General features: G+C 38.4%; 1 protein-coding gene across 2 annotated transcripts in view; it reads right to left on the bottom strand.

Annotated features, from left to right (window-relative positions):
* Positions 1-3,062: 3,062 nt before the first annotated feature.
* SYK (spleen associated tyrosine kinase) overlaps positions 3,063-18,107 on the bottom strand; it is a 50,879-nt gene continuing 35,834 nt past the window's right edge. Inside the window, exons 8-14 of one of the 2 annotated variants that reach the window (XM_056514388.1) lie at positions 12,305-12,389; positions 11,466-11,643; positions 10,102-10,311; positions 9,484-9,673; positions 8,044-8,184; positions 7,715-7,827; positions 3,063-6,157 (exon numbers count right to left, since the gene is read on the bottom strand). In XM_056514388.1, the coding sequence (XP_056370363.1) occupies positions 6,085-6,157; positions 7,715-7,827; positions 8,044-8,184; positions 9,484-9,673; positions 10,102-10,311; positions 11,466-11,643; positions 12,305-12,389 (990 nt within the window). In that variant the 3' untranslated portion in view covers positions 3,063-6,084. Of the gene's footprint in view, positions 6,158-7,714; positions 7,828-8,043; positions 8,185-9,483; positions 9,674-10,101; positions 10,312-11,465; positions 11,644-12,304; positions 12,396-18,107 lie in introns of both variants that reach the window. The other variant, XM_056514387.1, reaches the window with a different exon arrangement.

The raw sequence follows: 18,107 nt of genomic DNA on the forward strand, positions 1-18,107 counted from the left end.
AACAAACACAGGAATGTGTCATATTATTAAATCTTATTGGGTTTTGGTGTTTGGTTAGTTTTTGGTTTTGTTTTTTTCTTTTATATAGCTGGCATGGAAAAAGCTGTGGGAGTTTTGGGAACAAACTGTGAGCTTTGTACTTGTGCTTGTATAGCAGGAGTTCTGGTTTACATTAACTCGGTACAATGTGACACTGGAGGGTGAATTTCTGAGACATGATTCAGTCTTTGCTTTTTCCTGTAATCTGACTTGTGTAGTACTCCAGCACCAACAAGAACCACTGCTTGTTCTGCTTATTCCATATAAGTAGAAACCACAAAAAGATGAGGAATGCCATGCTTACTCCCTATGGCAGCTACAGAGTGGACAGACAGAAAGGAAGTCATGGCTGACTGAGAAGTTTAAAAATAGTACCTCATTGCTGCATGCCCCTGGGGAAGCAGTAATACCAGTGAATATACAATTTTAAAATAGGCAAAGACATGCGTGTATCTATGACAGAGTCACCAATGCACTTACAGAAGAAAGAGAAGAAAAAATAAGATTTTGTGCTCTAGTGCATTAGAAGTCTGTAAAAAATGAGGTGGCTCCTGAGTTCAAGGTGTGTGTAGGGGTCCTGTAACACCAAGGTAATCTGATAGTAAATATCTGTACAATTTTGTATTTGCTGTCTAAAAATACAACTGGAACAACAGCATACTGGAAGAAGGAGGCTGGGAACGATCCTCGTGGTGGTGGCTGATCTTTATTGTGCATGGCTTCTGTGCATTGCCCTTTCAGAGGGAGCATGAGGGCTCAGGGAGAGGGCTGTTGTTTAACTTAAGTGTGTGTTTGCAGACTAGTCAGAAGAATGAGGCTCCTGGAAGCTGCCAGAACAGAAACGCATAGAAAAAGCCCAGTTTGGGGCATTTACTGGCAACAGAGGAAATCTTGCTGAAATAAAATGACATTGATGATCTAGGTTTTTATACCTATGGGTATAAAGATGTGTTATTACTGAGGAAAACTAAGGAAATATTGACTCTTAATATATATCTTTTGGGAAAAGAAACATCAAACCTAGCCAAACAGTCAATTTACATCTGCTCCAAAGTAAAGAGAGAAAAATGCCCCAAAGTGCTGCTCTTTGACAAGCTCAGTGAGCTTCTACTGCTCATGCATTTCTTGATGTATCCAAGCTCCCCACAGCTGTTTCCTTCCATGTAGTGTCCTTGTTATCTTCTAGAACAATCACTGAAAACCAGCATTATTAATTCTTGCCAGCTGGTCTCAGCCTCAGATTGCTGGAGGTGGAACCTGATACACCAGTCAGAGACAAATCATTTGGTAACACTGGTGAAATCTGCACATAAATTAGAACAAGACATGAAGATACAGCTACAATGGTTGTGCAGTAAAAACTGATGAACAAGTAATTATTGAACTCAAGTGTGAAATGACAAGAAATACATGTGCATATGTGCATAAGTGTGTAATATTTTTAAAGGAAAGTCTTCAAGCTGTTCAAGAGATAGCTATTAAAGTTCTCTGCTACCTGTTCTGCTGCTCAGTCATGCAATTATAGTCTTGGCACTCATACTGTGCTGAAACTGGCACAGTTTCTCTTTATTAAAGCAGGAAGAAGGAAGAACAGATGTTGATGTCAATGCAGCCACTGGCAGGTAGCAATGTGACAGGACAGTGTCACTGAACTGTTCATTGCAGAATTTTTATTTTTTTCTGTCGTTGCAGAAAGGTGTTGCATCTCTAACGTGGCAGAGGCACAGAGAGCCTGGCACTCAGCTGACTGAACCTCTGACACGTGGAGTGTGCTTGGTGGGCAGTGTAGCTGCAGGAGAATGGCAGTGGCACTCCCACACAAGCAATTTGACACAGTCAAGCAAGACCTAACAGTTTCTGAACATGACATTTTAAGGCATTTGCACCAGTGGATAGATGAGGAGAGTTAATGATCTCAGCACATTTACACTGGACTGGTCATCCAGGGACTATTTACATTTGAAGTAATGTATTTTAATGGACAGTAGTGTAATGCTTTCCCCAGCTGCCTCTTGTTTCCTCTCTTCTCTGGTTATCATGACATGTGCACACCTCCACTACCTCAGGGAAGCAGTCATTATCCTCCATGCTGAGTTAATTATATGCCAAGGAACCCAGTAGGTCTTTGCTTCAATTATCACATATGTGAAAGAAAAGAAAAAAAAACCTATTTGGAGATAGATGCACAGCTCTAGCTTGGCTTCAGGGAACTCTGAGTGATTGGAGGACTGTTCTCAGATTTGTCTAACATTGCTCTGACAGTTTTGTTAACAGGAATCTATTTTTTTCTTCGTCTGCATGCCTTGCAGTCTTTCTGTCCTCGCTAAATTTAGGGCTGATAATTACAGATGCCTGCTTAATATCTCCCTATATTATTCAATCCATTTGCCACCCTCACTCCCTTCTAGGCATGTGTGGAGTGCAGTCTGTATCTTTCTGCGTGCAATCTCTCACTGCTGCGATCACTTAAAAGACAAGGGGACACCGAGTCTCAGAAGTCTTTGTTAATCACCCACAGCTGGCTATCCACCACATAAATAAACGATGATTCGTCCTCACATGCAACATTGCTTCACAGCAAGGAGCAGAGAGAGTGTGTCCTCCGTAGCATGCAGGCAAAACAGCCGGGGCAGAGTGGAGAGCGCCAGGAATGGCCAGGGAAGTGTTTCCCTCCAGCCGTGTTCAGTCATTGCCACCTCCTGGCAGGGCTGGGGCAAGGACACACTGCTGCCTTGGTGCAGATCCTGGGTTCTTCGGGTAACTGGCTGTGCTGACTGCGGTGATTTCAGGGGTGGAGAACACGGGTATTTCTCACTGTCTGATTAAAGGTCACCTTCTCACACAGTGTTAGAAACATGGGCAGCTGGACCAGGGCTTTTAAGATGCTTGGGTGTGTCTTTATGGAAAAAGGTACATGCTTCCCATACTTCAAAAAAACTCAATGATTTTGCAAATTTGAGCTCTAACTGAAGGTGCAAATACAGTTTTTCTCCAGTGAAAAGCCTTCTTAGCATGTTATCACCTGGTCCTTCCTCTCCATCAGCCTTTCCAGCTACATGCTGCAGTTTTCTACCCTTACCTCTGTCATGACAATCACTTGTGGGCTACACCACCAAGTGGAATTTCTGAGACAAGTCAATCTAAAAATAGACAATCAGATCCAGACAAAAGACAGAAAAATCCCTTCATATCAGTTGATGGTGCCGCCCCACAAGTGGGAAGGTGCAGCAATTAGGCCAGATTTGCTATGCAGGACAATAACCACAGAAAAACAAAGTCAATCAGTCACTGTCTGATCCCCGCCAAAGGTAAGTACCTGTGTGAAGAGTTGTCTGTCTTTCTGCCTTTCTTGTTTATTTTTCCAATTCACATTCACCCATCTAGCCTTAGCTTTCCTGAGAACCTGAGCCTGCAAAGCTAAGTGAAATGTCTCTGTTTTTATTTTAGAATACCTAGAACAGCTATCTGCATCTGAGGGAGGCTCCATGTTATATAATGTGACTTAAATCCTGCATAGGTGACATCTGTAAGGCAGAAATTCTTGGCTAGCTGATACACTGTACTGACTCCTGGCATCTCTAAACTTCCAGATCCAATATTGTTGTAAATTGCTTCGAAAACACTTATTTACAATAACAAAGCATATTTTGGGAATTTCCTGCTATTTCTGAATTGCTACAAAAGCAGCCCAAGTTTCAGTGGGCTTCTCTGTCCTGTTGGGTACCTTCCTTTCACTGTCAATAGAAAAATCTCAGTCTTCCACAACAATCACAGTAACTCAGTACATATACACACTGCCCAGTATCAGGATTTTTTACAAAGCATGTAATTATGAAAGGACTCTTGTTAAGACAGCATATTTTGTAAAAGTATCTTTAATCAAAATGTTAAAACCGAATCAATTTATTTCACAATACTTTATATTCTCATTGTAAACTTTTATTACGTAATAGTGAATTTAAAAATAATCAAGTAATTCCAGAAAGTGATGTTGACATTCACTCAGAAGAGAGGAGAAAAAATAATCCTCCAGGTTTGTTGTGTCAGACATCACTTTTAAAGAGAGTGAGAGATATAGAGGAATATATCTCTCATTCTGGGAAATTGAGTACTGTCACTTGCTGGTTATAGAGATCTGTGCAATTTGTTTTCAACTAATATCCCCATAAGTGTACTAATTGCACATGTAGAGAAAAAAGTCTTTGCAACAAAACTAAAGTGACAAACCACCTATGTATAACTATGGCTAACTTCTACACAAGCTAGTCTTGTAGAAAAATGTTTCTCAAAAACAAAACAAAAATTAAATCATCTTCAAGGTAAGTTAAGTTTGGTCACATTTGAAACACGGTCTATTGCACTCAGTGTCTTCCACTAGCCTGTGGTGCCTTGTACTGCATAGCCAAGACTAAAATAGCAAAAGGCACCAGATATTATTTAACAAATAGACCGTAAACTTAGTAAAAAAAAAAAACAAAAAAACCCAGTACCTTCTACATTTGTTTATAGTCCTGCCCTTTATGAAAATTATTTCACCCCTTCTCAGTTTAATTGCTCAGAAAACTACCAGAGGAAAAAAATACCACTTACATCTCTAAGAATACTCTGTTCACACAAAACCATCCATATGCAATAAATATATCTAACTCTAAATCCTATTCTTTATATTCTTCAAAAATCTATATATCTAGCAGACAAAATGTATGTAGATTCCTGAGATATATGCAAATGACAATAAAGTAGCTGCTTGTGAGTAATAAGTGACAGAAATGTTGCTATTGATAATATTTAAAATGAGATTGAGCAAGCAAAGCATAAGTAAGGCTAAAAACAGAACCATAAGTTGACTACGTTATTTGTTATTACCCTACTACACTTCCAATTTAATGGAGATGCACGCTGCATTACTGAAGAGTGATAAGACAAATGCCTTTTCCTGAGATGTCCACAGCTATTTTTTTCCCATAGGACAAATAATAAGATTTTGGAGCTGACTAAAGTAATCTTGTTGTCCATATGCCCATTATAAAATATTTGAACTTGAGGTTAAATTTAACTTTAGAGGTGATAAGGTGTGGTGAAATTCTCACAGATGGTTTTTTAAGAAAGGTTTTAAGAAAGGATAGAAGTGATTGCTGCTCACAACACATGGAGCTATGGTATACCCAAATAGATAAATAGAAAAGGTGTCTGGAGAAGGATGGAAGAGCACAGAGAAAGGTAAGTGCTGCTCCATCACAGGTGTATTTTCAGGAATGGAGTGTTGGAGTTTGTTGTAACTTCCAAGATGAGATCAAGCCTCTGAGTTCCCAGTTGTCACTGGGAAAAAAATAACTTCCTGAGGAACAGCTGGGGTCCACATGTAAGATGAGGAACAAAAGATTTAAGCCACATTTAAAAAATATAAATAAAATTAAAAAAAAAAAAAAAAAAAAGCCACATTTAAAGGATGGGATGGTGTTAGAAAGCCAGAACTCTCAATTCCCCCTCTGCTTATTTTACTGCTAAGAAGTATGTGATTTGGTTTAAAGGGGTTTGGTGATATAATCAAACAACCTGTCAGTCAAAGTGTCTGTCACACTTGCACAGCGAATTTGCTTCATTGTGAGAAATGTTTATGCTATACTTCCTTGAGGAAAGCGAAGGCTGGAACAACTCAATACATTTAAAGGCTAAGAATATTGATGAGAAGAATATAAATTCCAATTCCGATATAAAAGAAGAAGAGGGCTCAGTCATTAAATTACAGGACTTCAAAATATAATGCAAATAAAGCTGTAAATAAAATGAAATGGAATGTAGCAAAAGTACAAGCATCTCACCCAACACCCTTGCTGTGGACTTTGAGACTGTTACACTTCCAATACTCTTTTGGGGCTGGATTTTGTGCAGAAGGTAAGAAAAGGCAACCTTGCAGACACAAAGCTCAGCTCTGAGCTTTGCAGGCTGAAAATGGAAGTACAAAAATCGAGGCTGCTTTTGGAAAACGAGCTGCTTCTCAGAGGGTGCTGGCTAGAGACGAGGAGGTTGCTGCTGGCCACGCTGCTAGTGGGAAATGTCGTAGTAGTAGTTACGCAACCTCATCTCGACTGCGACAAACCCTGGTCGGTCGTCAACGCTGTGGAAAGATGAAAAGAGTCACTGAGCAGGAAGGGCAGAGTGTCAGGGCTCGTGGGCCTTGCAGCCCTCGAGGCTCTACCACTGTGACAGCTCATTTAAACATCCCACAAAATTTTAAGGCTACAAAAATGGCGCTACAAAATTAATATCAAGGGGCAAATACTGCTATGGAGCATCCAGTAGTGGATTTACTATCATGCCTGCTACTCTGTGGTTGGTGAAGGTACTAGAACAAAGAAATTATAAATTAGCTCAGTTTGATTTTCTACTTCATTTACTTCTGTAATAATCTGGAGAAGAGAATATTTTACGTGCAATACTTGCCTTATAATGGGTAGTACCATCACACAGGGTGGTTAGAAGCACTAGCCACATGCACTATATGACTGTAGCATCTTTCTTTTATATATTCAATTGTTTCTTTATTTGGAGGACACAACTAAACTGGCAACAAGCCCTCAAAATTTTACATTACACATCGAGATAGTTACTCTGCCTGACCTGAAACTTCTTTTTAAAATTTATTTTCTTGCCAATAATAAAGATATTTTAGCACAAAAATTAAAAATCAGCATGCTTTATACGTTTGTTAATAATAAAAAACCTGATCCTTTTCACGGTAGTATTATTTGTATTTGTATTTGTATTCTTTGAGTCAAACCAAAAGGCAGGAATTACTTTTTGGTTGCATGTTCTTTCTAGAGTACTAGGTTTAATAAAGCTAACAAAGAAGAAAGGTACCTAAAAATGAAGTACCAGAGCTCCTTAATGTAGACTTTTTGGACAAACCTATTCTCCAGATGGTGAACTGGAAGAATAAGTGACATTTAAATAATTTTGGGTGCTTTCTGGAGACTTCCTCCAGTTAAATTAAAAGTAACTTCAGCAGAATAGTTTAAAACAATAAATCATAAACCAGTTTTAACACATTTTTGCAATATACTAATTTAAAAAGTCAGGTATGCTTTATTTTTTGTTATATTTCATAATTCTAATTTCTAAATGGTTCTGAAACAGAAAAAAATGTTTCTAATGTATCAAGTATGACCTGAAAAGACAGTTTGCCTCTCACTGATAAGAAGTCAGTGTGGGATCCAATTTGAATATATTCAGTTATGAGAGAAGACATAAACAGCTTAAAATAGTTAAATATTGAGGAATAGAACAAACATTTTGGCAATAAAAAAGTAAAGCTAAAGCCTTGGAAATTAAAATTAAATGAAACACAATTCAAAATGAAACAAAAATATTTGCTTAATTTCAAATATACTTTTCAAAATGCATTAGACTGACCTTTTTGTAGATTTACTTTTTTATGGTACCCTGTATTTTGTATATAACTGTTCCAGCCAAATTGGCTTTTTGTAGTGCACTCTATAACTCAGAAAATTCACTATAACTGAAAGTGCAATTGACTCTTTAGCTAGAAGTCTGGTTGTAAGTGAAACTTCAGCTGGAAAGATGTGTTTTGAAGTAACCCCACTGACCCCCTTTCTGGCTATTAACCATGTAGGTTAAATGTACTTCTATCAAAAGAGCATCCCATCACACTCACTTGTATGTCCAACACAATTTCATTAGGCTGTAGACTTCTGTTGGGCAGACTTCAGGACGTTCCATTCGTTCTCCCCTTTCAATCATCTGTGCAACTTCACCACCTTTCATTCCCTGCAACAGACAGAACAGTGTGACCAGAGCAGTCATCCAAGCTGCAAGTGATTACAGCACACATGATAACGTAAATCAAATAGAGGCCTGGAACTGATTTTTGGGCTATCCTGTGACTCATTTGTTGCAGCAACTCCTTTATATATAGGAAAAGATATTGGTTCAAATTTGATCTAAATTTTTAAAGAAAAAGCGTGGCTAAATATGACCACTTACCTTATATGGTTTTTGTCCATAAGAGAAAGCTTCCCACATTAAAACCCCAAAACTCCAGACATCACTTTTGCTAGAAAACTTGTAGAAATTCATGCATTCTGGAGCATACCATTTGACTGGCCATTTTCCATGACTTTGTGCCTAAAGTATATCATAACAGAAAGGAAAAAAAGCAGACTAGATACAATGACAAGTAGTGAACAACACCTGAATGCACATAATTTATGTTAACTTAGATCTGCACACATTTGTACTAAGTACCATACATTTCTGATGCAGCTAGCATTAGAGAGAATGGCTAACAGCTTCTGCTAAAGTGCTACAAAATTGTTCCACTTTCAAAATAGCGTAATGAAATGAAATTTATGGTAAGAAAAAAACTTAGCTAAATGACTTTGAGTTGCACTTTTAGTGGCATTTAATTTAAATTTGCTCAATGAATATATATAAAATTGGTTTTTCCCTTTGGCTGTCATGAAGGGTAAGAGATGTCCAGATGTTTGAAGTGGGTGCTCTATTTCAAAGCACAGTGACTGCCACACCACATTTAGTTTACCTAAATTATGCCATAAACTGCATCATGACCATTTGAGTGTCAAGCTATACCAGCACAGGGCAAGATCTAGTGGCAGGATCCTACTTCATCCTGAGGAATTCTAAAGAAAATGGACTTTGATACTAATTCTTGAGGCCCTGAGACTGGGATTTAAGACACTTTTTCTGGCAGCAGTGACTACTCTTCCTGCACAGTAACTTCATCAGCAGGGAGCATGCCCTTGCTTCTCCTCTGCAGTGTTCAGGGGCTGGATTATTTGTCTCAAAGAGACAATAAAAGGGAGTAAGCAGAATGAAGAAGTAATTTGAATTGCAAGAGTGATATAAGAGGAAAACAAATACAGGCATGATAACAGCCTTTTCCTCCCGCCTTTTATCTTACGAAATGTTGCAATTAATTTAATCACTTGAGATGTACAGAGGTCCTAGGAATTAAAAAAAAAAATTTAAAAAAGAATAAACAAATTTTGCTTAGGTTGGTTTATTATTTAACAAAGTAATAAAAACCTTTCAAAAACCTCCCCTAATTCTGTTCTATAAGACAGTGTATTAGTGCTAGGCTACATTTTTCTTGGACATGATGAGAACTGTTTTGCAACAAACACATTTACCCACTTTTATATAAGGGAGTATCTCATTTCCACAATAACATTCAATCTTTTTATGACAAGTTTATCAAAAGTAAATGAAAGTAGACAAGTAAAAGGAGGGACAAGCTTTTTCTTAATGTCTCTTAATGTTGATCACATATTTTGAATTTGGTAACCTAATACCAGGTTATAAAATAATGAATGATACATAATATTTCTAATATTCATCTGCATTTCAACTGAAAATATCCTTATTAAGCTATGCTACAGTTTTCACATTGTGTTCAGACCTTACCTTGTAATAATTTTCATCAGCACTAAGAGCTTTAGAAAGTCCAAAGTCACTAATTTTGGCATAATGTTGGGTGACTAACAGCACATTTCTTGCAGCCAGATCCCGATGAACAAAATTATTCTCCTCCAGGTATTTCATCCCCATGGAAACCTGATGCACCAGCTCTGTTATATTCTTCTCTGTGACATGTCTGAAAATCACAATTGGATTTTAAAGAGGTCAGTAGTTAATTTTCATGACTTCTTATGGAGTTCAGATACAAATCTTTACTCTGAAATTGTCCACATTACACTGGGAACCTGATTCACTTACATTTAGCTAAGCTTCAATTAGAAAAGCTAATCTAGCCTCCTGTCCTAGGCAAGATGATGTGTGATCACATCAAAAAAGGAGAAGTTGAAGAATATGTGAAAAGTCTTTCATTCATTCAAAAGACTGTATTTTGGCAGAAATGTCTGACATGTTTTTGACATGGAAAATTTGGAGACATGTTCCAGTGAAGAGTAATTATAATCATTAAATTATTACATTAATATCGATTTAAATTTTTCTTAAAGAAAAAGGAAAAAATAGGAGAAAGGAACTGTACCCTATGGAATAGAATCAAAGTTTACATACCTATTTTTTTGCAAAAATTTGTTCAATGGCCCAAGTTCAGCCATTTCCATTACTAACATCCAGGCCTCAGCTTCACATATACCTATCATTCGGACAATATATGGGTTATCCAGTTGCTGCATTACATTTGCTTCTCTCAGTAATTCATCCTTTATGGCTGGATCATTACTCTCATTCTTTAGAATTTTTACAGCCACAGGCTTGGAACCCCTGCAAAAGAGAATCCAGTTCTGAACTAGTTGCTGAAAAATCTGTGCACTAATGCACACGATCTTCATCGCATATTTCCAGTCACATAGTATAAATTGTGATAAAAAGACGGACTTGACACTCAGAGGAGAAAATAAACAGCCATAACAGGAACATTTCCCTACCAAATGCTCAGAAACAGCTAAGCAAAAGAACGAGAGTGAAAAGAGACGCAGAAAACTACAGATTGTCATAAAAATGCCTAAAGAAGCCTGAAAAAAAATACTAGACAAAATTTTCTTGTCCACTCTGGCAAGAATGGCATAAAGCTCTTCTGGCAAGAAAATCTATAAAGAGCTTTCTAAGCATTGGAGTGTTTTGGGGATGAGACAGGAATATGCAGCACTGCCAGGTGCCAAGGCAGTGCTCTGAAATCCTGAGAATCTAAGCCTACTTCTGCAACCTTTCATTCATACAGCAAACTGAAAGAGTGACTGATGAGATCAACATAGCTCAAGTGTGAAACAAGATTAAAATACACACAAGCTGAGATCAGAGACCTTCAAATCCCTACAGCCTATACTAGAAAAATAGAAATCCCTTCTGCCTCTGAGAACCTCGGTTAAGGAAATGCCTCCAACTTCAGGAGATGAGAGTCTGCATTACCAGTCCATGCACATAAACAGCACACTGATAACATTTTACTATGAAAATACATGAAGAGTCAAGTATAAACAGGGTCTCTTCCTACTGACAAGGCATGATAGAAAATGTCACAGCATGTTCTGTCTTCTTGAAAATCAACATTCCAGCTTCAGGAAAATGGAAAATTTATCACACTTCAGGCACACTTTGCTATAGGTAAACTGTCCCTGGCCCTCTCCATGTTTTCTGACAGAGATGCTGTGCAGATGGGAAATACTGTGTAGCATTAGTACTTTTGAAAACTATGGAGGAAGACAGAGTAAAATTCCCATTCTGCTATCCCTGTCAGGAGAGAAAATAGTCATAAACAGCACTTTACCACTTTACAGACAAAAATGAGTGCATAAATGTACATAAAATGAGAGAAACTGGTGAATATTAGCTCAAATTAGTTACACGCTATCACCCCAAAAAGTAAAGGCCAGAGCTTTTACATATTAGATTCCATGAAAATATAAGGCAGCACTTACTTTTTCATCTTATAGAGCCCTTTCTTTACTGTACCAAAGTTGCCAGAGCCAAGTTCACCTTCCTCCAAAGTCAACAACTTCCTGTCAAGAGTGACATTTTTTGGTTTAATTTCATCTGGATCAGCATATGGACTTTCATAGACCTCAGTATCCATGGGTAAGGCCTCTCTCTGATCACCTGCAGTCCAAACAATGAAAAAATTAGACATGATTTCAGACATTTTTGCTGCCACAGATAATATAGTCACCTTTTCCATGTTCAAAATCATCAATGTGTTTGACTTGTATGGGCACTGTAAACAAACCACATGCAGCCCATCTATATGCATTTCAGAGCACGTGAAAAGGCAGTGGCCTCCCCTTGGTGACATGCTGAACATTGGTGCAGGGTGAAACCAGGAGGTTCCTTGGCAAAAGGAGGGTTAAAGGCTGGCCCTTCTCCTTAGTACTTCCCACTAGTTACCTCACACAATTCTTCACTGCTTTGTGCAGTGAATGCTGCCTTGTATGTACTTCATTCTTAGGCACCCAGCTTTAACTGCATTCTTGGCACTGTGGGTGCAACAGGGCACAATTCTTTTTATGACATGTGAGGATATAGTTTTTAGAGTCCAGGAAACAATACTCCACTTCTAAATGGAAAAAGGGGTTTCTGATAAATGATTTTTGTTATAGATGGTGACATTGGGCATCTTCAGCTACCAGGCTTGAGTAATGATAGTGGCTATATCAATACATAACAGAATGTGAAATATATGCAAGAAAACAGAAATAAGGATTGAAAGAGAGCTCTGCCATAAGGAAAAAACTGCACTAATAATATACATTACTCTGCCTACCTCTTTCTGCTCCTGCAAAACCTCTGTTCCTCTGCAGCACATAGGGATTAAAAGGTGCTTCTTCTGCTGGGTGGCCAATAGATGACTGAAGCTGTAGCACACAAATAAAGCTTTCTTGTTTAACAATGGATAGGTAAGTTAAAAGCATTTTTCCCCCCATTGACATAATGTTTGCAAGAGACCCATAGGTGAGAATTAGAAGGAAAGGGACCCAAAAGAGGTTATTTCATTCTGGAGGTTATTGTTAGAGCAGGCCAAAAGCACATAAAGGTATTATATGTCTTTCAGAGCATTAGATAAGAGAGAATCAACTGTAGTGGGTCATGCACAAATCTTATTCTGCAAATATTAAATTTATATGCTCTTTTCAAATTTGCCATGTAACATAAGTAGTCAGAAGGATTTCTCTTTAATCTGTCCTTCCTTCTTCTTCAAGTTATCTATCCCCTTAACTAGGCCACAGAGAAATTACTAGCACAAATGAAAACAAAAACAATTTCCTGTTTTTCTTGTGGATATTACTCTATTTTAAAGAAGTACAAGCAACTGTAGTAAAAAGTTAATACTTTAATAGGCTTGTGTAACACCAGGGACAAACATCATGGACCAGATATGCAGCCTGTCTGTCTGCTCTGAGGAGGGACAAACTAATTAATTAATTAAGCATCTGGTTCAAATACAATTCCCCTGCCTTTACTCTTGTCAGAGGAATAGTATGGAGTACACAAAACATGGCATCCATTGTGGAGCTCCTCGCCTGGGTACAGCACAATAAACTATAGGTGAAAGAAACTACTCTTCTGGTCACTTCTGTTTGTGAGCTGCTGGGAACATGGAATTACAGATCCTATTTCTGCACATGAATTTATCTTCAAGCAAAGAGAAACAAAACTCTAGTGGAATCTGTCCCTGGTGAAGGATTGTAACAAAATAATCTTTAAGGTCCTTTCCAACACAAACCACTCAATGATTCTGTGAAGTTTCCAACAGTGAGTTATTGGATGCAATAGAATTGTTATCATTTGGAAACCGCATTTAGTAGGGGAAACACCTGACCTGGGAACTGCAGACTTTAAAGTTAATGAAGATAATGAAGTTATCTGCCCAGCTGGATGAAATAGAAAAGGTTTCACTACATAGATTTTACTGCAAATCATGTGTAGGAAGCCAGTTTTCAGCAATATTCTGGCCTAGTAGGATAAGCACATTGACATCAGGCACAGTAAGGGTAATATTTGTGGTTTGGAATAATGTTAAACACTTGCTGTCAAGGTAAACCATAAAACCCCTGAGACAGTTCTGGGATATGTCAAAGAAAAAACTGACTGATCTACCATTCTCAAGACAAGTGAAGGTATAAATCAAGATCTTCAGCTCTAGTTTTGTTTTTCTAGACTGATTCACCCTGACAGCTTTCCAAGATGTGTGTCATTCTATTTCACATGGGCAATTCACCAACCCCAAACCCTCTTTAAGACTGGAAGTCAACTGGCATACTTTGAACTGGCCAAATGTAATTAATGTACACCAAATTTTGTACACCTCAAGAATCCATTCACCAGTGAAGAACAGCTGGTGAAAACATAGCTCTGGCCAAGACATAGCTGAATCCTCAAATTAGACACCTGAGATATTCCTGCTCTTTGCAATTCAAGACCAACAACAAAAAAATCAGAAAGGATTGTGTGCTCTTGCTCAGCAGAGGTATTTAAAAAAAAAAAAAGTACATCACTTCCATGCTTGTAAATAAAGCTCTGCAGCTGTTAGCTGGAAATCACACAGTGACACCAGATATAATAAAGTGGGTTGTCTTTCTCAGAGAGCTGCTCAAGTTTAAGAAGAATCATAGTGTCCTATAACTACTTAGCTTGGTTAATATATGTAGAATGTTTTTTCTAATTGTTGTAGTTTGATTAAATGGCTTAGTAATGTCTTTTTCATTAATATTCCTTCTTTCCTCTCTGGAAGGAAATAGGAGACCTGACTACACTGGACAAAGAGAAGCCTGAGGTTCTCAATTACTTCCATGCCTCATGTTCAATGCAAGCACTGTAGCCACACTGCCCAAGTTGAGAAAGGAAAATGTGGGTACTGGGAGGATGAACACTTTTCACCCACTGCAGGAGGGGATCAGGTCTGTGATCATCTAAGGAACTTGAATGTGTACAAACCAATGGGACCCAACGAGATTAATTTGAGAGTACTGAGGGAGCTCTCAGACAAAGTTGCTAAGCCATTGTCATTACTGAAAAATTGTGGCAGTGAAGTCAAGCCTCTGATGACTGGAAAAAAGGAGACATGACCCTCATCTTTAGAAATGGGGAAGCAGAAGACCCAGGGAAATACAAACCAGTCAGTGTTACTTTGTACTAGGCAAGGTCATGAAGCAGATTCTCCTGAAAACTATGCTAAGTCACAGGGGGTAGAAAGGGGTGTTTCATAACAGCCAATATGACTTTACTAAGAGGACATCATGCCCAACAAATCTGATGACCTTCAACAACAGGGCTACAGCACTGGTGAATGGGGCAGAGAAGCTGACACTGTCTACCTGATTTATGCAAAGTGTTTGGCACTTTTCTGCATGACATCCTTGTCCCTAAATTGGAGAGAGGTGGGTTTGATGGATGAATCACTTCATGAATAGAGAATTGGCTGGATGATCACGTGTGAAGAGTGGTGTCAAGGTCCCAGTGTTCATGAGGAACATTGTCATGTCACCACTGTGACAAGTGGTGTCTGCAGGGGTCAGTACTGGGGCTGATGCTGCTCAGCATCTTTGCTGGGTGCACAGAGAGTGGGATTGGGTGCAGCCTCTGCAAATTCACTGACAGCACCGAGCTGTGTGATGCAGTCATGCTTGAGGGAAGGGAATGCTATCCAAGAGGACCTGGACAAGCTTGAGATGTGGACCTGTGTGAAATTCATGAAGTTCAACAAGTCCAAGTGCAAAGTCCTACACCTGAGTGAGGGTGATCCCAGACACACCTACAGGCTGGGCAGGGAAGGGACTGAGAGCTGCCCTGGGAAAAGGACTTGGGAATGATGAAAAAGTCAACATCCAAAGCAGTGTGGCAAGTAGAGTGGCCAGCAGAGTGAGGGAGGATATTCTACCCTTCAACTCCACTCTGGTGAGACTTCACCTGGAGTGCTGCATCCAGCTTTGGTGCCCCCAACATGGGAAGAACATGGAACTATTGGAGAGATTCCAGAGGAGGCCACAAAGTTGAAAAAGGGCCTGGAGCACCTACCCTACAAAGACAGGCTGAGGAATTTGGGGCTGTTCACCCTGAGAAGAGAAGGCTGTGCAGAGACCCCATGGCAGCATTCCAGTACCTGAAGGGGCCCTACAGGGAAGCTGGAGGGGGGACACTTCCTCAGGGACTGTAGCGGCAAGGAGTAATGTGCACACACTGACAGAGGGACAATTCAGTTCAGGTACTAGGAAGCAATTCTTTACTGCAAGGGTTGTGAGGCACTGGAACAGGTTGCCAATGGAGGCTGTGGATGCCAAATCCCTGGAAGTTCTCAAGGAGAGACTGGATAAGGTCTTGAACAACCTGGTCTAGTGGAAGGGGTCCCTGCTTGTGACAGAGGAGGCTGGGACTAGATGGTCTTTAAGATCCCTTACAAGACTTAACATTCTTTCACTCTATAATTTCTGGTTGAACTACAATTTAATATTTCACAGGCACGTTTTCAGCTCCTATCAGTAACCTGGAAAAATTGTGCAGCACTCAGAAAATCTCAAATATTTTTTTTTAGTCCTCACAGTCATGTATTCATGGCATGCAGCACTCTGCATAACTTTGAATAGGATTTTCTACCAGGAATTGGAATTTTTTTTCTCTTAAAGTTAAGCAAGACTGACTAGAAATGGGGCAGGATGTATGCATATACAGTGATCTGAGTGATAGTAAAATAAAATTTAGTTTTTGTTTAACTATCATTTAAATGAAGAGTTGTTTCTGCCCTACACTTTTGAAACAGCAAGTATAATTCTTCAGATCTTTTTTGGACAAAAGGATCTTTGTCTTAATATATCTAAGGTATAGGATAACTGATTACTTTCGTATTGTTATGAGAAACTGAGAATGGGCAAGATGACCATGGATTTATTCAACCAGTAAAAAGGAATATAAGAAAAGAGTCCTATAAAGGAGCCTTTAAAAAATGTGGCATATGAATGAAATGGCTCCAACTACTCTAAATCTGACTTTTACAGCGACAATTATAATTTTACAGTAAATAGTATAGTAATATTCTCATGAAGGCAATTTGTACAGCAAGTGCAATATTCTTTCAGGTTAATAACTCTGATTGAAAAAATGCAGACCATAAAGTCATTTTATTAAAAATTAATAGCAAAATACTGCATGACATTACTGCAAACATCTCATTAGCCATGAGAGAAGAGCTTTGGCTAAGGCATATCGGTTGCCACTAGGTGGCAGGATTTCACTTAAATTGTCTAAATTGACAATTTTACACTAGTAAAACACTAAAATTCAATACAAGTAGCGTATTTGTGATTTTTTAAAAAATTTCCAAGAAGGAGTAAATATAACATAACAAATAAAATATTTTTTTTTCTGGTTTACTGTCTGAAAGCTTTTGACATAGTAGAAGTAATTGTGTAATTAACCAGGTCTAAAGTAAACTCAGCTTGTTGGGGCTAACTAATTCAAATCTTTGAATTGTTCAGAGCACAACTTTTGTCTAGAGTCTAAAATCTGGCAGTATGATGTGGGTCTGAGTACACAGGGTAAAGTTATGTAAATGGTAATCAAATCAGGTTTCTGAAACTATTTTCTTAAATGATTGGTTTTGTTTCAGTCTCTACCCTGTGCATGTTGCCCAGAAGGCAGGAAACAGGTATTTGATCACAGAAAGTGACCAGAGCAAGACACAGGTTTTACCTGGTTAACAGGAAGCAGTGTTACCAAAAACAGGTTTACAGAGTTCAGACCCCACTCTCATTTTTCTGAATCAACCCAAAATGTGTGATAGTTTGGCACTGTATTTCAGATGGATGAGAGAAGATCGTGAGACTGCATCTGTATTTGTAAATTATAAACACAAATGGAAAAAGAGGTGTGAGTCCTGCGGGGATACACAGCTGACAACAGCTGTAGGTACTACAGCATGAAAGGGAATTGAAGCTGTAGGAAAAGAATATTTGTTATTTATCATGATTACCAAATACGGTATATATATATACTGTAAAATACACAGCTTTTCACTCTGAACAGTAGCATACCTCTAGGACTTTTCATGCCTGCTCATTTTTGTTGAAGAGCAACTGGAAATAAATCAATAAACATAAAGAGAGACTCATTTATTGAATAGGGGCATACATACTATTCTCAGCATGCAAAAAAACTCATAGCTACATGCTTCAGCACTACATCAATTACTGAACAGCACCATTTTCTGGCCATGCAAAAGCATTTTCAGTAGGACAGGGCTGGGCTCCCTTGGCTGCCTGGCATCTTGCCAATTTTCCCATTCCACTTGGTCTTGTGACATCTTACCTAAAGGTAAGTGAATGCATAACAAGATTTGTGCACATAGGTTATGTAAGTATGTATTTTTGTTTGCTTTTATTGTACCATAAATGTGCTCAGTAATAACGTAATTGTGTAAGCAAGACAATTTTCTGATTTGGAAGGAGAGTTAAAATATAATTTTTTTTTGCTATAACTGAGTGGTTTTGAAAAATATTTTATCACTTGCATTTCATTTGCAGAAATATTGAGATCTGCATTATTTTGTTATGCCAGAAATTAAATAAAAAGAGACC

This window comes from Oenanthe melanoleuca, chromosome Z, assembly GCF_029582105.1.
Source record: "Oenanthe melanoleuca isolate GR-GAL-2019-014 chromosome Z, OMel1.0, whole genome shotgun sequence".
Classification (NCBI taxonomy): domain Eukaryota; kingdom Metazoa; phylum Chordata; class Aves; order Passeriformes; family Muscicapidae; genus Oenanthe; species Oenanthe melanoleuca.